Below are 23,211 nucleotides of genomic sequence, written 5' to 3' on the forward strand. Positions count from 1 at the left end.
ACATTCACCATCTGAAAAGAGTGAACTCACACACAACTGAGTGATTGCAAAGTCCAAAGTGTAATTTATATGCAGGCCTTTCTACTTGCATTGAGCCGTATGAAACAACTTTAAGTAACCGTTAATAAAATTTTCTGCCCCAGTGTACCAATGACATGATGCTGGTAAAATCACTTAATGTACATCACCAGGCTTAACTGGTATTGCATTGTATCTTACCTCCCATGAATACACAGTTTTTCTGCATTGCATTTTCATTGAATTTATTGTATTTTTATACTCATAGTGTAATGATCATTAAATGTTTATGTATCCTACAGGAATAGTAATTTTTGAGAGGGTAAAGGGTTTGAGGACAAAAAAAGCTATCCACTCTTCTCTAGAAGCATGGATAATTATGAGTATATACTATAGCATATAAAGGTATAAATTGATTTCTGAGTATTAAGCATATGGAATTGAGAGAATACATAGCAACTCCACCCCACAGTTAAATTTGTAAAACATGTAATCTGAACTTATAAAAGTAAATAAGAATCATACTTTCTAAAGGAAAAGAGAGGACAGATACCATTCACATTTCAGAGCTTGCTCTCTCACTTTAGCTACTCAAAATTGGTGTTTCTAGAGTATGTTTATTTCAAAAAGGATCAAATGAATCCCTATCATCCTCTTAAAATAGAATTATTCAGCAAGGAATTCAATGATTCCTGTTTTCTTGTTAATTCAATGAAACAGATTATGAATAATTTTAATAATCTGCAACATCAAAACACCTAAGTATTCCCATTATAACTAGCAGCTTAAAAAACTGTAAATAAAACTTACATTAGCACAGTGTAAGGCTAAAGCACAAAAGACGGCAAACATTTTAAAGTTGTTCTCATCAGTTTTAGAGAAGGCACTTCCACTTATTTTGTTCACCATCTGCACAACACCTATTACACTTCCTCGGCTTACAATAGGCATGCACAGGATATTTCTGGTTGTGTACCCTGTGTAGAGGTCTACTTCTCTGGAAAGCCATAAAAGAGAAAGAAAAAGAGAAAATAATTAGTATTATTAATTAATATCTATTCCTTGATTCTCAGAAATGTTGATGAACAATATACTGAATCGTTTCAAAGTAGTCGTAACTAGTACATCCAAGAATTTCACCTCCAAAGCCCTCAAATATTTCCATCTACTGTGTTACACTTAGAAAGAACTTTTTAATCCTTTAATCTCCATTTGCAAGGTAAAAAAATAATATTTCCTCAAACATAGAGTAAGCTTTTTCATAAAATTAAAGAACATTCAAATATTTTTAGGAGTGCTATTTGTTAGTGAACTGTTTTTTCTCCCCTGAAATTAATCACATTACAGGGACACCAATAATGAAAGTTGGCAACAATCTAAATAAATTTTTCTCCATTATATTTATATTTGATAAAAATAACACTTTTTATTTGTATCTTAAAAATATCTATGATGTCTAAAGCAGGTTGCCTCCTCATTAGAGAATCACAGCTCCATGAATGCACATGAATATGAAATTTGGGCGGTCAATTTAACTAAAAGGTCTGATGAGCTATCTTCCCCTCCCACAAACAACATCCTACCTGTTAAAGCGTGGATCTGCATAGGCATCAGGGATGTTAAGGACTTCTCCGGTTCTTGCCACTTGACCAGCTATTCCTTTTTCTATAGAAAATCTGGAGAAAATAAAAATGTGTATCAGTCACAATATGAGCTACCTGAAAAAACATTTTTCCAGTGGAGTCTGTCTCAGGCACAGTAATGGGTATTTGTTCCCAGCCAGCGCCATTTTGTTGCTTTTGGGAGAAAAATTTTACAAGACAACAAATAGTAGTACATAATAAAATAAAAAAGCACAAACTAATAGATACTTTCTGAAAACATTTTATATAACTAGATAGTTCAGTACAAAACATTTTATTATATGACCACTTTAGTGACAAAAATTCAAAATCTTCAATAACCCTGGGGGTTATCCCTAATAAACATAACATTTGTACAGAATCTGAGACTTCTGTTTATCTTTACAAGGTATCGATTTTATTATCACTTTTATATATTCATTTTTTCTCTAGACACAACACAGGTAACATGGAGCTTGTTTCTTCAGGTGGCGTGTGTGTGTGTATTTGGTAAAATAAAATTTGGAAAAAGACCAGTGGAAATTTCAAAGCTAAAGATGATATGCATTTGCCATGTAGACTTTGGAATAACTAGCTTGTTTCATAACACTGAAATAATGCCATGATACTAACTGCATCCCTTAATCGCCACAAGGAAGTTAAACACAACAAATATATTCCTGAGTTGAATCAGAAAAATCTACAAGTCTGTCTGGTGAGGCAATAATTTTCAATTCTTTGACCTAAAGCAGTATTAAATACAAACAGAACAGAATTTATGGAGAAAAATATGTAAAAATATGTAGAAAGAATCGTACGTGGAACACTTTGAAGTGTAACTGTACCCTGATAGTACCCTGATCCCCATCAAAGTTAGTGATAAAGCCATCAGGATTTCACCCTGCACACCTGACTTTAAGTTATTTTCTGTTGCTTCTTATGATAAGCGCATCACACCAACTTAAGTCTCCTTCCTGATGACTCAGTGTCACTTTCTTACAGATATTTAAGTTGCACTCCACTTTCAGTATACAGCACCTGTGAAATAGCTCACACCTTTGCACTCAGAATCAACATTTCAATAACATACAGAAAAGACAGAAAGATATAAACAATAAAAACAATTATCAAGGAGTATGAAAGTGTATGTTAGAGCAGGCCAACTTCTTTAATTTACAGCACCTGCTTGCTTGTCAGTACCCAAATTGCACCAATTTTGACTCCTTCCATTCTCACTCACACAATAGTAAGTGGGAGTAAGTTTGTCTAAAGGAGTTTAAGCAACAACATGAATCACATCTCATATTGGCCCAGAACTTTAAAAGTATAAGGAGGAAATGAAAAAAGTTCTGATAAAATCCATGCTGAATATTTTAGCAAAATTTTAGCGTAAAATATTTAGTCATACACTTTTTTCCTTTTAAGAAGCTACAGGTTTGAAACCTGTGTGCCTTTGAAAATATTGATCTGTATCTGGTAAGGACTCATAATTTTTGAAAAGTGAAAAATTATATGTTGACTTTGTTGGTTTTCTTCTTTCTTTTAAAAAGTACATAAGTCTAAAAATTATATAACTGTGACATGAAACAGAAATACGCATAAATTTTAGGCAGAAAATCCTGTGTAGTCATTACCGGGCCATATACATTTTCAAATTCACCACTTCAATAATACTTCAGTATCAAAATTTTTTAAAAGTTTCAAAATAATCTAAAATCACATGAGAAAAATAAATCTAAATTACTGAACTTGAAATCTTCAAAACCAATGACCAGTCCATACGTCATTCTACGTTTGTCTAGTCCATCCATAAGAAGTATAAATTGTGATTTCCTTGCTTTGGGTGTGCTTAAATCACACAAATTTCAATTCCTCTTGGGAGCTCTCTTGGGAAAAAAGTCCCAAACTGGCAGACTACGGATTAGGTGCACCATTACCTGCACCTTTACCTACCTCAGAACACCTCTGTTTTTTTCCCAACATGATTTCCAAAAGGACCGCCTCCGGAAGACGGCATTTCCAGGAGTGACGTTATAGCTTCAGAGACGTTGTTTCGATGGCACTGCAATGTCATTCCCAGAAGTACTACCTTCTGGAGGCGGGTCCTGGTGGGAATGATATCACAGTATGACAAGTATTGTCAGGGTACCTGCAGATAGGCACAGAAACTGGGTAATAAAATGCCTGCATGTCTGTAGTTACAATGAAGCTGCATTCTTCTGCTAGCTATTCTTACCTTATTTCTTTGGTCTTCTTGAAGACAGGTTTTCCATCATTTTCTTCTCCAATATCAAAAAGGTCTGAATACAGCTCCTTATTTTTGTGGTCAACCTGGAAGAGTGCACACCTATCTGCATTCACCAGGTTTTTTGCATATATCTACAGACAAAAAATGAAAGTAGAGTTAATGGTCATGAGTTAGATTATCTTCAGTCATTTATCTGATAAAAACCTCAGTCACTGCAAGATAAAAGTTTTGAGAAATTATCCACTATGGAAGTCTGTTCAAAGGAGCAATCTTTGAGGAGACAATTCAAAATTAAAGCCTTATTTGATATTGTTTTTCAAATTAAAGTGTTCTCTTTGAGAAATGCAGGAATATCTTTAGAGACTTGAATATTTGCTAAAAGAAAATAGTCTTTCCTATTAAATTATTTTTCAAGTACAAGGAAGGCTTTTCAAAATAGTACCTTTCCTCCTTCTATGTTTTGATACAATTCATCTTGACTTGATTTTAAATAGATAAGTTATATCAAGACCTAAGAACACTTTTGGCTTTTTGACTTTATCTTCAGTGCAAATGATTGACCTCTAGTCCTTGCTACAGACAGTAACTTCTTCAGCAGTGCTTTGCAGCATGTAGCAAATTGAATTTAGGAAGAAGGAATCAATACAACAAGCTGAAATAAAAAGAAAACTAGAAGTCTTTCTGTTACAATGTTCAAATCTTCCCTGAAACACAATAGAAACTATTTAGTTCAGAGACAGTCATGTTTCATTACTTATGAAAGCTGTGAACTGAAGCTACCTTCGCCACCTTTTTCATATAGACATGTTAATATTGTTTGTATTATATGTCCATTACAAACAGCTCACATATTTCAATGACATAATGTCTTCAAGGAAAAGACAATGAAGGGCTTTATTAACTATGACTAAGAAACTTAGAAGTGAAAAAGACAACTTACCATTATATGTTCAAGTAGAGAATCTATTGCAACTATATTATCAAAATACGTTCTGTAGAGAAAGAGAAGTCAATAAACATTCACATTTAATCAAACACTTCTCAAATGGGTGTCATGGGCTCTTGTTTCACCCTGGCTTAATAGTGGAGTCAAAATAGTTGAGGAAAAAGCCCTGCACCTTGAAAATTACTGACTGGTTCGCTACAGCACAAAGGAATTAAGAAATGGTCCTAGCTCTGTTTCTTTATACTTATTCTACAGTGACAGAATTGTAGAATATTCTTCATTATACATAGAATTTTCTCTGTAAAAAAAAGAAAAGACTACCAAACATTGCCTAGGTCCCTGCAGAGCAACATCAAGAACATATCACAGTGCTTTGGCACCTCTGACACAATGAAAATTTTAAAAGCAAAAGGAAAAAGGAAAAGAAAAGCAGTAGATTGATTTAAAAAAAAATCCATTGCTTTCAAAATACTAAAATATCTCATTCGGTTTACCCATATTATATACTGAGAACCAAATAAAACTACGTAGTGTAGCTAAATCCACTTCATATTATCCAACCCTTAACACTATTTAAAAGGCAACAATTTAAAAAACTCTTAGTGAGTCCTCTATATCAACCCAGGTGCAGCATGTTGAAGTTGAAGAAAGAGGATGATCTTGTAACTTAAAAAATAAGAAGGAAACTCAGTTTCACAGCAAAGTGGTAACTGTTCAAGGACAGTCAAGAACATTTGAAAGATAAAGGTCAAACTTATTAGTAAAAGAAGTCCAAATCTTCTGCATGCCAAGTCTTAATAACCCTCGGATTACAATGTTCCCAGCAGAGAGACAGGCATTGTCCCATGGCCTTGAATATATATACAGCTCAGTTCTGTTTGGGTCTAGTGGAAAGGAAATACATAATACACTAGTCTTACGCTGTCAGGGACATGAAGAGGTGGAGCACTGCATACTCTGCCCTTTCTAAAATGTTACAGAACATGTCCCAGTGACATTGCACACTAACAATTTCCTCACTGAAACCCTCTTTCCATGTAAGAAAAGGTACAGACAACTTCTAAGAGGAAACTAATTATTTTCCTGCTAGTATGTCTCTACCTACATAAAGTTCATAAAGTTATTATTAAATGATATCCCGATTTTGTGTTTCAAGACACAGGGTTTTTTTTTTGTTAAAAATTCTAGCAATTGATGAATACGTCTGCATGAGAAATATTTTCTTATAGAAAGGCATAATAAATATTTACATAATCTTAGTATTATGCCAGTCCAAGAATAAATTGCCAGTCCATAAATCTGGGTAGATTAATCCAGAGATTTCTGGTAAATTAGCACTCTGGAAAGGCACATAATGGTGCAAGACTCAGTAAGTGTGCCCTTTAGGAAACACACTCTGAATTATACTGAAATAAAAAAAAAATAGGTCTTCCTGCGGAAAAAAGCAAGGAAAAACATCTGGATACAACCAGCTTGCCCTCCTTGCAAGGGGCAGACTCCTCCATGTGGTGTTTCACTCCTCATTCCAGCTGGGTCAGCTTGGCTGCCTACATTCCTGAGCAATGGCATAGGAATCTTGGACATCCTCTAATCTCATCAGTTTGAGAATTGTTCATCAAGACTCACAGAAGTGTTTGTAGCAAAAATTCAAGACATCTCATTTTTCCACAGTATCATCAGTACTTTGTCATGCACTTAGAAATTCTTCTACCAACTAGTTTCATAAAACACCCCAGACTGTGATTTACTAAAAGTACAAATCTGGTTTGTCTTTTAATTTGTTAGCTATTTTTGCTATTTAAAGATCCTAATAGCAGTGACAAACAAAAAGGGATGAAGAAAAAGCAGATCACCTAAGACACTAAACTTGCAAGTGCGAGCCCAAGCTTCCACACTCTTACTGTGTTTTCAATTTAATTTTGCCCTTATTGTCACAAGAAATTAAAAGCAAATATATTACATGTAGTTACAGTCCTTAAAAGTAAAAACAGAGCCTTCAGACAATGCAGGGGAAGAACAATCACATGACAGCCCTGATTCTTCAAGGATTTAACCCTGAAGTCCCTATATTTATGCATATGTGTGTATACACACAAAATTTTACAGGGGAGGGGGAGAGGGAAAGCTGAAGCATGCTAACTAACTTTTCATTAAAGTCCTTTCAAGCCTTCTAAAATTGGCATGAAAAGAGATGCCAAGTCTATTTGTCACTTCTTAAAAGACATGTTTAACTCTGACAGAAGAGGTGAAAAAAAGGGAAAAAAAAAACAAGCAAAAGACCACAAGAATAAACAAGCTCTGTAAGGTATAATTGAATGCCACATTTTCTTCTGCACCATCACCAAAAAAAGAAGTTTGAAAGCTATACACCTCTGCAACCCATATCATTTGTTCTTTTCCCTGTGTTTAAGTTTTTCAAACACAGGTAGATTGGAAGAGCCAAGGTAGAAAATGTCATCCAAATAAACTCATGAGATGCAAATCACACTTACTTCGATACATCAAGCAAGAAGTCATTCAGTTCAGTCTGCTTGGCAAGGCCCCGGCACACCTGGAAGCAGAGATCATAGAATTACTTTTACCAGAACACTGATGTCAGTGGGAAACTTAATCCACTTAATTTGTATGAAAAAAATACCCCTACTAGTACATATATATGTATATGTTACTGTATTGTATAAAATTAAAAGTTGAATCTGTGTGCTGGGTTTCCATCTTAGCTATCTACCTCCTGAGTTAAAACTCTCAAATGAAAGTAAATTCTTTCTTAAGAATTTTTGAAAGCTGTTGGTTGTTACACTTGTTCATGCTGCCTCAAAGGCTGTCACTGAAAGTGGTTATGGAATCAACATCATCTCCTTATCCAGACTCTCAGCTCTTCTGAGATTGTCAAATATTTTGTTTCCTTCCTTTCTCACTACACTTTTACCACTTTTTTCCAGGCTGCAAAGTAGCATGTAGACACAACTATAGACTGACATCAGGCAAGTTTAACTAAGCTAAGCAGCAGATGATACATGCTCAACTTTGGGAGAAATCAGCATGAATATGAATAAGAACACAAAAATAGTATGCATACTACTTTTTAGAACAAAAATGTTAGATGAAGCAAAGCTTTCAACTGCATTTTTACTTCATCTAATTGCATACTGTGTACCTGAAGTACAATTGTACATCTGTATATTACTAGAGCAAGCACTGAGGCCAGAAAAAGAAAACAAGCCTCTACTTGTACTTGTTCCTTTTACACATAAAAAAATATCACTCAGAACTAGTAATATCTTTCATCTGTGTAATACAGATATAAAATGCCAGATCAAAACTCTTGCATTCTTCTCATGCAAAAACCTTGGGAAGGGCAAGCCTTCTGCTTAGAAGGTGGCAGAGAAATGAAAATGATCAATGGACAAGCTTAAACTAAACTTTCCATGTGGTGTTTTGTTAGGTGTGAAGGACTTCTCAGTTAAGGGAAGAGTCATTCTTACAATCTAAAGCTACAACTGCATGTAATTGCAATTCAGTAATTCTGGCATACAATAGTTTATGCCAACTAATGCTGCCTAAATGTGAATGACCGTCCCAAAATCAGTGACTTTCAGTACCAAGGCAGCAAACATTAAAATCTAGAAAAGAAAAGCAGAAAGCTTTCCACAAGTCTTCCGACAACTGTATGAAAGACACCTTGAAAAAAAGAACGTCACAAACTTCCTCCTGTGAGTTGATGGAAGAAGAATCTATTTTAGCATCTTCCCTGAGTTGACAGAATATGTTTAGTTTCAGTGTTACCATCTTCTGCTATCTGGAGTAACAAAACCTATTAGCAAAGCTGCTGGGGTTTGCTAGAGCAGCTTTGACGCTGTGTGAAGCTCCATTAGGCACCCAGCTAGGGACAGCATGAAGCATCCTTAGTGGCAGTAGTTACAGGACTATGAAGCAGCTAGCGAGGGTGGCTTAAAATAGGCTTTTCTAGCAACACCTAATAATTTTAAACTGAATACCAAAGGAGAAGGAAAGCAAACAGTTAGTCTAGCAGTTGTATTCTTACAAGAAAAAAAACCCTGCAAAGTTGTTATAAATCTGCTTTAACTAGTATTTACCTACTTTGTTAAAATTTCTCTACTTTAGTACAAATACTGTTTAATATTTTATGCATAATTGCAAGTGAGGAAAACTAGCTCAATGAACATCAAAAATGTTAGCATACTTTTCCCAGATTCAGGAAAGCTGCTTGAATCGATGTTTTAGCAGTGATCTCCACTAAAATTGGATCACAATCCATGTTGCTAATAATCAAATTCTGGCAGACGGGACACACAATGAAAAAATGAAAAACCACTCACACTTACTTGGACTTGATGTATTGCTACTGAAGCCCATGCAAGATTTGCTGTTGCAACCTGCAACAAAATAGAAGTAATTAGCTCTGAAGTAACCTTGAAAACTGCACATCAGGTACATGCTGGTTTTCTCTGTCTAGCTGTGATGTAAATTGACTGAGCTGTTTTAGACAGGCAGGCATTAACAATTTGTGGGAAGACAGGTATTTTGTGAACATATCAGTATGCTTGCAAGTGTGTCAATTTTAGAGCTTACCAATGCTCTTCAGAAGCAGGATTGGGAACCCATCAACTCAAAAACACAACATCGAAACAAACATCCCATAAGCCAAACGCTTTAAAAATTACACTGTTGAAAAGCATCTTCCACAGAAATTAAATATCCCTTAACAGCTTTCTGGGTCTGTATCTCTTCAGCAATAGCTACTTCCAGCTCTAAACAGGCACTGTTTCTCTCATTGCAGTTTTGGTGGCAGAAGAACCAGACCTGATCCCTCAGCTCAAGACTAGTGTTTTAAGTATGACAGTTTCCAGGCAACATTTCAAACAAATATCATGTAAACTGCAGTTAACTATGATGTGTTATCATGTATAATCTCTCGTCCTTGAAACACGGGAGCTTTATAGGAACACAGAGAACAGAAACACAGAAGGTCAGCTTCTGCATACCCTCCTAAGGTACTTTTTTATAATTTTATATTTTTAAACAGAACACTTTGTACACATTTTATAAAAACTGCTAATAGTATCCAAAGGCTTTCTGAAACCTGAAAATGAAAAGAATGCTTTAGAACACTCAGAAAGTGACCTTAAAATATTTTTAATTTAGTAATAAAATACCCTTATTTAGCAGCCAGTTCCAAGTAGAACATTCATGAACTTCAGTATATGAATACAGAAGGTATTTCGTATAACATAAAATATTTATATTTTCACAGAACAATGCATGTCTGAGACCTATCTGAATTGTAAACTGATTAATGTAACAGGAAAACTTTAAAAAATAAATACATTGTGTGTAAGCAGCAGAATTAATGAAGCCTGGTTTTGCATGAATGTCCCTTCTTTATTCTCTGAGTAAGGACATTGGTGCCACCATACTAATCCAGCCTCTAGCACAACCTCTACCTACTGGTGAAAAAACACAAGGTGCGACACCAACCTGAAGTGACACTGACTGCCCAACTAATACATATCTAAGCATCAAATGAATGCTAGGCTACTTAGCTTACTGATAAACAAAATATACAATTAACAAATATGGCTGTTGTTTTCCTTCTTTGGGAGGACTAGTTTTAGTATCTCTTGCCTGCATATTTCTGTCTTTTTCACACAAATAGTTCCCGTTCAGTACAGCTAAACTCCTTCACACTGCATCTCGACCACTACAGAGACAACACACCTGGTTAGAATTCACTCTATTTTGTCCTAACCTCTGTGTTCAGAGCCTCTTCCCTGGGGGAGGGTACAGAGAGAAACGAATGGTACATAGCACCTTTACATGAGAGACATCTTAATGTTTAGATGGGACATAACAAGGATCCTCACCCAGACATGAGAGCTAAGATGCAGTTCTAATGTGTTTAATAAAGCGATAGCCTTTACATCATCTGCTCCATTTTCAAATTCATCTGTATTTTGCTAACAAGTCATAACTTTGGACTGACAAATGGACATGTATGGACAACGTAGCTACACAGGCTTTACAAGAATACAATAAAGCACGTAGAACAGTCATGGAAAGGGGAAGATGGTTATAAATGGGAATATCTGGATGGGGAACCATCACAAGGGAAACAAAATGCAGAAGAAAGCTTTACAAGTGGCACCTAGATTGACAGGTCATCTAGGTACCAGCACTTCTACACAGAGTTTTTAAGGAAATCTAAGTCAGGGGACAAAGTGTGAGTAAATCTTGACAACTCGCAGAGATGGGACAGGCTAGAGAGATAAAAGCTATCAGCTCCTATAGGCTAAAGAAAAGGCTGGCCAAAAACCTTGGTTGTCAACCTAGAGAGAAACCAGGAGACATAAGGGCTCAGAAGACAGCATCCCTTGTCCTCCTGTTGCAAAGAATTCTGTAGGGACTACCTGGATACTCATGTCTCTGTGCATGACTTGTGGAAATACCACCTAGACACACACATCTTGGTGCCCGAGAGTGTGTGGATGTAAGAATGGGAATGAAAAATACCAGAAATTTCTTTTGCTTCACTTTCATTTTTAAAAAAAATCACTTTCCCCTCCTGTTAGACCCCTCATTGAGACTTGCTATACTGTTGCTACAATGTTGCAACATTATAGTCACTCCTTAAGAAGTCACACCAAAAAAAGAAAACTGAAATAAATTTTAAAATCTTACCACACTGTAAAATAAAACTTTACTGGAGAGCTGAAGTTGAGACTCAGGGTAACTCAGTAGTTCCTTTTTTTTATTTATAAAGTGATTTTGGTTTTTGACATTTGATTTACACTTACATTTCATTCACCTGCTCTGCACTGATTTGTCTAATAACTCTGTATTACAGAGTTTATAATAGGTAGAGAAATCTTGAATCTGTTTTTCCACAAAAGAAAACAAGGTAAAATTCTTGATATACCTTGTACTTGTATATTTTACCTGCTCTGACTGAAAATATAAATCAGTACCTACTTTTTTTTCAATAAGAACAAAAATCAATCATGAAAAAGGTAAAAACATTGAGAGAATGAGAGGAGGAAGTTTAGGGTGGAGAAGTGCTGACCATTGTGGGGAAGTGGGCAAAGGCTGCGCGTGAGCTCACCTCTTGGTGACTGTGGTGGAAGGCTTCTTTGCCCCAGTGACGGTAAAGCTCCAGGATACCAATCAGGTCACCAATTGCAGTGACAATTGGCAAACAAAGAACAGATTGGATACGGGTCCCTGATTCCAGTCCAGTACCTTTGGGAAATCGCTCATCCTAGAAAACATAAACATAATCTGATAAAATGTAAATATCATAACATTAACAGGAAAGACATACTGCAGGAAAATTATAAAATAAATAAAAATTCAAGAACCCTGATCTCTCTGCATAACTTACACATAGTATTAAGACATCTACTAAAAAAATGCTATTTAAAAGTCTTGGCATTAATTTAGATTTACTGATACCCTTATTGATGTAAAGTCAGAGTTAGCTGTGATATTATACCTTCTTTTTATAATTCTTTTTTCTCTAACCTCACAGACAGCAAAGCCAGCACTTCATTGCTAATGCCAGTCCAGATTAAATAAAAACCCCAAACAAACAACTCTACCCCATCACCACCTTTCCTCCTGAAAAACCCCAAAGCATTTGTAATCACAAAGTGGACTGCTCAAATTTCAGCGTTACTGAGCAGACAGCAGTGCTTGCAAGAGAACAAAAATTGAAACCTGAGATTAAGGCTTTAGGTTATACAGTTATAATCCTGAACCAACTCCCTAGGAGGAAAATGTGTTCCCAAAAAATTATGCATAAAAAATCATGCTAAAAAAAATTATGCTTACACATCCTGAATAAACCAGTGCAAAAGTTACAGAAACAAATATCACCGTAATCCTACCAGCTGCTATAAAAGGCCCAAATACATAACTTTCAGTCTACATAGGGAATGTCTAAGGCTTTATAGCTTCACTTTGCCATGTAGGAAAACTCACAAAAACCTCAGAAACCACGTGGATGTTACAGTTAGTGAAGCAATAACTAGCCAGTGTTACGTACGCAAGACCCACTTCTTTACACATCAGTCATTCAGCACCTGATTCATACCAGATATTCCCTGCAGGCTGTGCTTAGGCAAGACAGACACCACTTCAAGGCCAATCAAAACCTCTCATTTCTCAAAGAAAACAGCAAGTAATCTCTGTCTTAATTACTAAGCTGACAATCAATTTGAACAAATGACAGACAAAAGAGTGAGAAGCACTTTGAAACATGAGCCTTCTGCTTCCACGTTTTAATTCTGTCTTCCCACAAAAAAGGGTTGGCAAGTCTACCTGCATTGGCTTCCCTCTTGCTGTTGAGAAGCTCCTAAAGTCACATGAAGGCAAACCATGTCAGCAAAATGAACCTTCTTGTTTGGTCAATGATCCACTGATATTAAACCAACAAAAAAGTTCAAAACTCCTCCTTGCTAACACCCTGATTTTATTATGAATGTAAAATCAAAATGAAACATACAACCTTTTTATACAAGGATATCATGATATTATTGGAAATTACCAGTAACAATTTAAACCCTATGTGACTGTAAAAACATACCAACACATAAAATCTTTATAGTCCAGGGTGTATAGAAAGTACGGACTGATACTACAGGGAGAGCAGCTTCTGCATTTTGGTTTTGTGGTTCTGTTTAAGTGTACTCACATTAGGCATCTGGTATTTCATTTATAGCCCAGGTTTGCCCAACAAAAGTCATACATTTTTAACAAATAATTTTAAAAATAGAGACGACAATGTCCAATTTTGTCCACAGTATCCAAAGTTCATTATTCTAAACAGAACTTGTAAGGATAGGAAACACTGAAGAGATAAGAGAATGTAAAGTTCCTCGGTGTTCTTATAACCAGCTAATCATAAAGTGCTCTCACAAAGTACAGTTGAAATATGAGCTTCAAACAATTGCATAAACTGGAGAATGAAGTTTTTTAAAAAAAATAAAAAAGACAGACATACAGAGTGCCAAGAATTATGAGAATATCATCTTGGGAATTTCTGACTCCTGTTACAGATAAAGGCCTGAATTTTGATATCAGTTACATTAATGAATCTTTCATATAGATCTACTGGCACTACAAGCATTCTAGCTTTACCTCAGAGTATGCAGAGATAAAAATCCTGCCCAATAACCAGAATTCTAATTGACATTCTTTTGAGTGTGAGTCCTGCATTAAAATCAAATTACTTTGACTATATGAAAGTCTTCTTGTTTGGGGTTAGTATTTCAGAACAGGAGGACAGGAGTTTTGGCTGGTAGGTTTTTTTTGTCTCTAAGTGACTATGGTGCCATTACTTCTTTTATCTGTTAAAATAACCCAAATCAAAACCAAACAAAAAACCCCTTTATATTTAGAAATAAATGAAAAATGCTTAAATTATTGCATCAGCTAATCCAAACTCAAATTTATTTTCTTGAAAGCAAGACAGATGTAAATCCTATCATTATAAATTCATCTCAATAAACATTTCAACATCAAAACATTCATTCTAAGAACATACTCCACTCATCTCATTAAAGACAGAAAGCTTTTTACCCCCAGAATATCTTCTACTAACAACGTTTTTCTGGATCTGGCTACATAAGCAGATACTGTAGTGCCATGTGCAATGGGGCCTGCAGGAATTAGTCGTGGTTGTCCTTCTTTAGCTCCTGGTGGTGTAAATATACACAGACTCTAGTTAGAAGGAAAAAAGAGAAAGAAAAAAAACCAAACTTCAATTAGAAAGCATGGTTACTTTCACAGTTACTGTGCTACCTGTGGAAAGAGTGAATAAAGTAGATAATATAGAGAAACACGGTTTTTGACAATGAAAAATAGTTGAATAAACTCAACTAAATTCTTCTGAAATCTAAGCAAATCCCACTCTGAAGTCGCCATTCTGACAGTGGATAACTCCTGGATAACTCCAGTGGATAACAGTGGATGATTGGAGTCAGTTACCATTTATATCAGGGTAGGATTGCATTTACTTTGAACGCAAGTACACAGCATAAAGACTCACAGAGGAAAACATTGCCTTGTAAGAGACAGATTAGTTATATATTTTTTTTTTGTCTAGTATATACTTAGCTATTTCAATAGAAAATACTCAAAAGGTAGAGATAATATTTAAATCTCTTGTTTATCTTGTTTACATAATACCACAGAGAGATGACACTGCCACCACACAATGTGTTACTAATATTGCTGGTAAGAACAGCCACAGGTTGTGCCACTGCTTTGTGCTGATTAATTTTACTATTATACTTTGCTTTCATTAGGGCTGGGTTTTAGCATGAAATACTAAAGGTAGAATTTGCATCTGAAATTCAGCGTCTACTGTCAGCTGTAGAAAACAATGTGACGATATGAGGTGCATCCTCTTGTAATTATCCTTTGTTTATTATGCAAATATGCACAGCACATTATAAAATATACTAAACAATTCCAAAAAAAACCCCACACTAAAATGTTCACAAACTAAGAAGATGAAATATAATGCATCGTATGCAGGTATTCCTCCAGTGAGGAAGGTGTAATGGATTTAGCTGTAATGGATTAACAGCATTTTGAAAGGAGAAAGTTGAACTTTATGCTGGGGGGAAAACACATGGTAGATAAAAAGTATGGAATTCATAGCCAAAACCAGAGGAAAGTCTATCCAAGAAGAATCAGTAGTCCGACAGAGTGTATTTAGTGAGTTCAAAAGAAAAATACCCAAGATTCTGACAAAACCAGTCGTTTTGTCAGAACATTTGTCGTGTTCTTAAGCAGAAAGTCAGTCAGCCTCAAAAAGTTCAGCAAGACAAGGAAGTGAGTTTTCCATCCAGTAATTAATTTGTTAATATTGTGATACAGCTGAAAATTAAACTGTCTTAAAAGAGAAAATAGAGCTGCCACAAACTATTTTAGCACAGAGAAGTGACTTAATCAGTTGGAAGGAAAGGACTAGCTCTGCTGAATATGAACATTTACTCCAGTTTGATGTCTTGCATTATGATCCAAGTAGATGAAATATTGAAATATTCTGTTTATTCTTGTACTAAACCTTAACCTTATTTTTCAAACCCATTCATGCTTACAGCTTCTTTGAAGTGTGGCCTTTAGCAGTGAAAGACACTGGAAAAGTTGGAATGTTTACTTTCCATGTAAATTAAAAGTATTAAAAAAAAAAAAAAAAAAAAAAAAGGGCAACACCCAAACAATCAAAAAACATTACGAAATCAATACACTGAATCTGCCAGAACAAGCCCGCTCATTTTGCTGGAACAAAAAGCTCCATTTATTCTCACTTTCTTGTAATCTAATAAAGATACATATAATTTCTAAAAGAAAACTTAGTTTCACAGTTACTTGTCTTCACAAGCTTCAGCTCATGTTTTTACATGAATTCAAATAAATGAAAAAGAACATTGTACATAATATATCCAAAAAAAAGCACACCATGATCTGAAAAAAAAGTACATTATTCTAATAAAACTGAAGAAACCACAGATCATTACTTATTTAAATCAGCGTTTTGGTATAAAGTGATTTTTTAAAAAAATCAAAGAAAGTAGTAAAATACAAATGGCATAGAAATACTGAAATACATATATTCACAAATGTTTGATGTGCTATACTATATGCTTATAGGAAAAAAATATTTACTATTTTAAAAGTACTTTTATAGTAAAACTATAACACATTCCAAACTGAAAAGGTGTTTCCTATTGAAGAGTAATGTAAAATTTGGAGATGTAACACAATGTTTAAATTCCGATTTAGGTAGTCCAAGTAGTGGAATGAGTCAAAGTAAATCAACGAGACATAGGAGACCAAAGCTGAATTCTTCAAAGATTAATAGCACTTTTATCCACACCGTTCTTCTTACTTTTTTTTTTTATTTTTTAAGACATATTTTATTCTTTTTGCCAAGGTAGCAATGCACAATGATTAGCAAAGTAAATGTGTTATTTAAATTATATGTATAAAATGTGCTTTTCCACACTCCTCTCCTGAGTCATGCCCATCACTAAATGCAAAACAATACACAAATCTTTCCCTTCTCAGAAAGAGTTTCTCAAAACAGAATACAAGAAAAAGGGACAGAAAACCAAACAGCCACTTCCATCAGAAAACAACTCATTTCCTCCACATATACATATTTTACTTCAGAAAATGCCTTCACTAAATCTTCAATGTCCAAAAACCTGTGTTGGCACCATGAAGTACTGCCAGTAAAGGCTGCTTCCACCAGCAGTCTTTCCTGTGTCCTGGTGTATCAGTTTGGCTAGTAAACTCCTCTGTTGCTATCACCATGAAGTACTGCTTTGAAAAAGCTTCCCTATATTTGAAAAAGCTTGTGAACATTATTTTACTTCCAGCGATAAAAAGAGTTTTGCAGAAGCAATCCCATTCTGCTTCTTATGAGAAGCTGCAAACCCCACTGCTTAGGGCTCAATGATCAAAAAATTCTTCAAACTACCCATTAGGTTGTAAATTTGTCACTATTCTTCCTTACTGTACAGGTAGAAAAGTATAACTGTACAGAACAATTGACAGTCTTATCCTGACCATGCAGCACTATTAAAAAGAAAGGCAAATTTTCTCATAAGCTGTAATTAGTCCATAAGCTTCTACCATTCCACTCTGATGGCATACACTCTGATCTTATACATATACCTGATCAAATGTCATGACTGTTGATACATTCCATATATGATCAATTTAAATCTAAATGAATTAAAATATTTATTGTCAATTAAGGATGTGGAAATATCTTGAGTTTTGTTGGAGTTTTGTTAACAAAGCTTTTGAATCCTAGAAGCCATCAATGGTAAGGTCAGACAAACAAAATGTAGTAAGCTGTGCTCTGCTCTACTATGGCATGTTATTGTAATAATCTCTGAGGCACCCCACAGATATAGCTTTAAGGGAGTCTCTAGAATTATCACCATCCAAAGCCACCAGGTTTTTCACATCACCTATCCAGCTCACATTTCGTTTTTTCTTTTCTTTAAGATAATACTTCTAAGAAAATAAAAATATTACTACTCTCTTCTAACTATGAATGACTCCAGCATTCTTTTAAGTTGAAAATGTACATTCAAACAATTTTTCACTAGCTCTAAGGGTAATTAGAAGTGCTCCCATACACACATCAGATATATTGTATACAGCTTCACTAGTAAGTGAAGAAATGGATAGATTTGGTCCTTTCAAATTACTTGCATTTTCTCAGTTGGTTTGAATATTTTACTTCAAAAAAAAAGGACTAACAGTTTGTGTTTCTGCCCATGATACTGAACAGTGATAAATAATCAAAATGAGGAAACAGGGCATTTTCATCCACAACTTAAACAATATATAGTCAATAAAAAAGGAAATATGAGAATATTAAGCCCCATGATTTCCCAAATACTCTACCAATAACTCATAAAGAAGTAAAAGGAAAAGGCCGAGGAAACAGTACGGTGCTTGTGTGCTGTTCACAGACTCTTTTGCTGCTATAATCACTTGCAGTGAGCCTGTAGGTCAGTATCAAGAAACAGATAAACACAAATAGCTCTTTACCAATACTGCAATGTCACTGTCTCTCTCCTGGCAAAAGTTAAGTAATAAAAGTTAACTAGTGTAGAAAGAGCATTGATATCTCTACTGATGATGAGAGAGAAGGCAACTAAGATGGAAGAGTCACTCTGGGTTTGATAAACTACCAAAAGAGTAAATATTGGCTTGGAAAGAGAATCTTTTGGAAGCTTCCAGGTTCATGCATTCTGGTACCTGGTAGCCCATGCAACTTTGCAATTCCCTATTTTGATCTGTTTCTCCTCCTTTCAGACAAGGATAGAACCTTACCTCCATCAGTCTCAACTACCCTATTAACAATATTCCTCCAACAAGTTCTATATGGTGATGGACTTCTTTCTTTAAATGTAGTAGGCAGGGGAACATCAAAGTCTGACACCAGGAATGTTCTATATCTTGTTGAAACCTCAGAGCACATGGGGTGCTTCCTTTTCTGCCATCTGTGACAGGACAGATTGTTCTGGTTGGGCCTAAAATCTTCAAAATTATTGCTCCCCTCCTAGTTTTATCTCTTAATTCACTTTTACAAAGTCCACAGCCAAAAAAAAATGTATTAATTTTGACAGATGTTACAGTGTGGTTTGGAATCCACTAGTGATCTATCATGACCACAGAGAGCAAGAGGTTCTGAAACAAAAGAGTAAGTCCAAAACAAATTATGACCAAAGGTTCAAACACTGATGAACACAGATAAATGTTACAAAATTCATCCTTTGGTCTTGGTGGTGTTAGGTTAATGTTTGGACTTAGTGATCTTAGAGGGATTTTCCAATCTAAAAGATTCTATGATTGTATTCTATAACTCACATTTCTTAGGCATTCTAGGTATAGGTAACCTATTGTTCTCTCTAATGTCTTTTTAAAATGCCTTTCAGTCTACAGAAATGAAGAATGATGTACACAGTAATTAGTTCTTGAGGGATATCAACATGACAGCGTTCTTAATTCACAGATAAACCTACAAACTCAGCATTCTTAATTCACAGATAAATCTACAAACTCAGCTTTCAGATACATAATAAAATCAGTATATATTTAATAAACCATAATACCATGGCTTTTGTTGCTCTTTTCTTGATACTATGCACACAGTCTGGTAAAATTATTAAGTAATTTATCTTGAATCACTTACTCTGGCTGAAGAAACCCTCTTTACTATTCATTTCTAACAGCTAAGAGTATGCACAGGAAGAATTACTCATGTTCATCTTGTCATGCTGTCATAACTTGGCCTCGCAGTTGGTTTTTCTAGTGAAAATCTAATTCTTGACAGAGGAAGTAGATTAAAATCCCAGTAAAAGAAAACATTAGGAGTAGCAACAACTGTCGTAACTCAATAGCCTCAGCAACTCCTGACAGATATTCTCACAGCAGTAAGAAAGTACCTGTAGTTTTCAACGATTTCAGTCTTTGGCTCTTCTGATGAAGAGGTCAACTACAGGTATAATTGATGCTATTTTTCTAGTGGTTGCTGGTGTGTAGTCTGTTGGAATCCAGCACAACACCAAATCCTAACTCACAAAGACTAGAAACCATTCAACTAACTGTATCAAGTTTGGCACAGCTGGATTTAAACAGTAAATATGTATTGCCCATTATTTCACAAATTGTTGTTTCTTTTTTTTTTTATAACTTCTTATAACTAAGTAAATGACAATCATTTACTGATTTTACTGACAAACAGATTTTTCTAAAATTTCTTTGCAGAAGAGAAGTCTGGATAGAAAACAGGTTTAATGATTGGAATGAAGGTTAAAGTACACATGTGACAAGCATTTCCTTGGGGGGGGAGGTGTGGGAGGTGTGGGGGGGATTTTGCTTAGCTTGCAAAATTTATGTTACAAAGCAAGCATCAAGAAATTAAGTCACCAAAAAGCAGAAGCCATTCTTCAACACATGGTCATAGATATTCAGAAACTACTTTGTCGAGGGTAATCGTAGGGTTTTTAAAAAAGTTTTCAAATTTCAGTTTAAAGAATTAGCTCGTTTCTGCTTTTGCTATGTACAGTCTTTTTGTTCTCATTTTAAAAAGAAATTTAATAAAAATAAATAAAAACACATTGCCGGTATTTGCTGGGGAATGGTTAATCTCACTTGGATACATCTTTTAAATTTAATATTCAAGAGGCAAGAGATATCTAACTTAATTTCCAACGACAATTTCTTATAAGAAGTAGGCTAATGCATCACCATTTAGTTACAAGACTACAAACACGAGTCTGGCCCAAAGCCCACTAAAGTGAATGGAAAATCTCACACTAACTTCAAAGGACTTGGGATCAGTCCCTATAATAACTACATGAAGAACATTCCATTTTGGGTGATGCAGCTGCATAGCAGTGGTTAATAAAGTCAATGTGTGTTTTCAGTGGCTGGAACTTTTTTCAGGAAAGAGTTATACTGGGATACTGGGAAGTAAATAGATTCATCTGCCTAATAGGCTATTAAAAAAAAAAAAAAAAAAGAAAAAGCAGAAGGTCATATAGTACCCAGGCCCTCAGGGTATCAGAAGGCTTGGAGTAATCCCATATTATGCCACACTAATCTAAAGGGAAAAACCTCACCATAGTAAGAATTCTCCAGGTCTCAGCCCAAAAGTTATTTTTACTGTAATCTTTTACAAGGCTTTTAGAGATGAGCATGCTCAGCTGGTAGGCACTGGCATCCAAACTGGCCAGCACTGCATTCAGAACGGATGGCTGCACTTCCTGCAGGCTCTTGCCTTTGACAGCAGGAGGAAGCTTTTCAGAGACTGTTTGCATTACCCCCTACCCAGGACAATGGATGCTTACACCTACTAATGAGAACCAAAGATTGCATTCATAAAGGAAGAACATGTTTCTTAAATTATATTTCTGAGGGAAAAGGTTATTTAAAAATATATACTTATATACTTAACAGAACTCATTCATAGAAGACACAATTATTGAATAATAAAGTAGATTATCTTTATTACTAAATAATCATATGAAAAAATGCAAAAACACATTTCCATTTCTTATAGGAAATTTCTATATGGGTCTTCTTCCACATCAGGTAACCTGCAGGTTTGTTCATCTTCAATCCTGTTTCCATTATTTCGAAAATGTAATTTTTACCCTTTTTTCTGAATTCAATTATTTCATAAAGAGCAAAGGAAATTGGCTAATGGACTATACAAGAATAAACTATTAAAACTGGCTGTGCAAAGTGAGGAAACAAAAACAATGAGAAGCATATTTTCCTTTCTAGTCACTGCTTGTTTCTTGAACCAATGAAAGACATAAAATTTCTGACAAATTGTGATTTTTTAGTTGATGGAACTGACTAAAGTAATAAACTGCATTTCCCTTTTTATAGCCATTCAAAGTAACTACAAAGTCTTGTATCACGGCAACTGTACAAATTAATCTGGACAGAAAAAATGTAATGCATTCTAACAAGGTTCAAATTAAAAAAGAGCAAATATTGGATTCACTGTTATTTGAAATATTACATCAGAAACTAATTTAATTCATAAATTTTAAATGTATCATTTATTTTATGCTAACCAAAATCCACATCTGAAATCTACATTATCTCACTATCAAGTTGCAGCTGACAATTAACAGAAGACCTGGTAACATCTTGGAGATAACTAGATGCAAAGAATAGGCTATGCTGACAGTAAATCCAAGTTAAGATTTCTGTTTCTTAAAGACAATTAATAATGGGACTAAATCAGTTAAGCTGCTACAGTCAGCAGAAATAACAGAAATAACAGCACTACTGTCAAATCTATAAAAAAAATTAAAAGGCCAAGGATCTAAATGCAGAGAACATTTTTTTCATTACCACTATGTTCCATAAACATCTAATTTACAGAAATAAAGACAAGATAAATGTAAAATTCAGCACTCAGATAATATTTCCTGCTAAGTGACATGCAAAAGAATATAAAAGTATCATTATCAAATTGAAAAAAACACTTGTAACTCTCCAGAAAAGCAGTATCTTAATCCAGTATACTTACATTATTGCATTCTCCCAGGAAATACAGTGCAAATCCATCAGCTTTTGTAGCTGCCAAAGCAATAACAAAATAAATAATTGTACTCACAAGGGTAAATCAAACTTAAAAAACATCTCTGAGGTGAAACCACAGATTCAATTCCATTTAAGACAAATGTCTAAAATTCTAAAGGTTAAGGTCAATTGCTGTGTCCCTTGAAACTTTCCAGACTCTACAGTTAGAGGTACTAACACATAATTCTTCTTTTCTCAATTTTTATTTACTATATTCTAAAAGTTCCTTAGAAACAACTTCTTTATATATCTTATTCATACTCCAAAGCCTAAGGTCTGTAAATTCAAATTAATTCATACAACAGTATAGAATTAACATAAAAATACAATAATATTATCAGCCTGATACAATTATAATTTCCACAACTAAAATAAAAGGTAGTTATAAATGTTAAGGAATATTTGTTCCTGCCTTAAAACAGAAAAGCACAGGAAAATGAGGAGTTGCAAATATTGCCACAAAAATGTGTTTCCAAACAGTTTGTTTTCTGCATCTCCCCCATAATAAAAACACTGACACGCACCAGAAAGTTTATAGTCGTCAGAATTTTGCCAGATTCAGATTGTTCTATGAAACAGGGTAAAGTCAAGTTCCTTCAACTCTCTAAAGTTTACAGTCAACCAACCATCGTAAATCACTGCTCAAATGAAAACTCTCAAAATTGGAACAGGATATAGAAGACAATGTTTTTCACTTTACACAACAGACTGAGCATGTA

At 34.8% G+C, this 23,211-nt stretch overlaps 1 protein-coding gene across 4 annotated transcripts in view; it reads right to left on the reverse strand.

Annotated features, from left to right (window-relative positions):
• The window catches only part of PDE10A (phosphodiesterase 10A), a 346,650-nt gene that overhangs the window by 30,248 nt on the left and 293,191 nt on the right, over nt 1–23,211 (reverse strand). For all 4 annotated transcript variants that reach the window (XM_027729500.2, XM_027729501.2, XM_039384645.1 and 1 more), the window contains exons 5-13: nt 22,440–22,489; nt 14,432–14,572; nt 11,955–12,110; nt 9,181–9,231; nt 7,327–7,385; nt 4,829–4,880; nt 3,877–4,019; nt 1,602–1,694; nt 829–1,015 (exon numbers count right to left, since the gene is read on the reverse strand). In XM_027729500.2, coding sequence (XP_027585301.1) covers nt 829–1,015; nt 1,602–1,694; nt 3,877–4,019; nt 4,829–4,880; nt 7,327–7,385; nt 9,181–9,231; nt 11,955–12,110; nt 14,432–14,572; nt 22,440–22,489 — 932 coding nt within the window. The remainder of the gene's footprint in view (nt 1–828; nt 1,016–1,601; nt 1,695–3,876; nt 4,020–4,828; nt 4,881–7,326; nt 7,386–9,180; nt 9,232–11,954; nt 12,111–14,431; nt 14,573–22,439; nt 22,490–23,211) is intronic.

This window comes from Pipra filicauda, unplaced genomic scaffold, assembly GCF_003945595.2.
Source record: "Pipra filicauda isolate LSUMZ 115617 unplaced genomic scaffold, ASM394559v2 scaffold367_size712859_pilon, whole genome shotgun sequence".
Lineage (NCBI taxonomy): Eukaryota > Metazoa > Chordata > Aves > Passeriformes > Pipridae > Pipra > Pipra filicauda.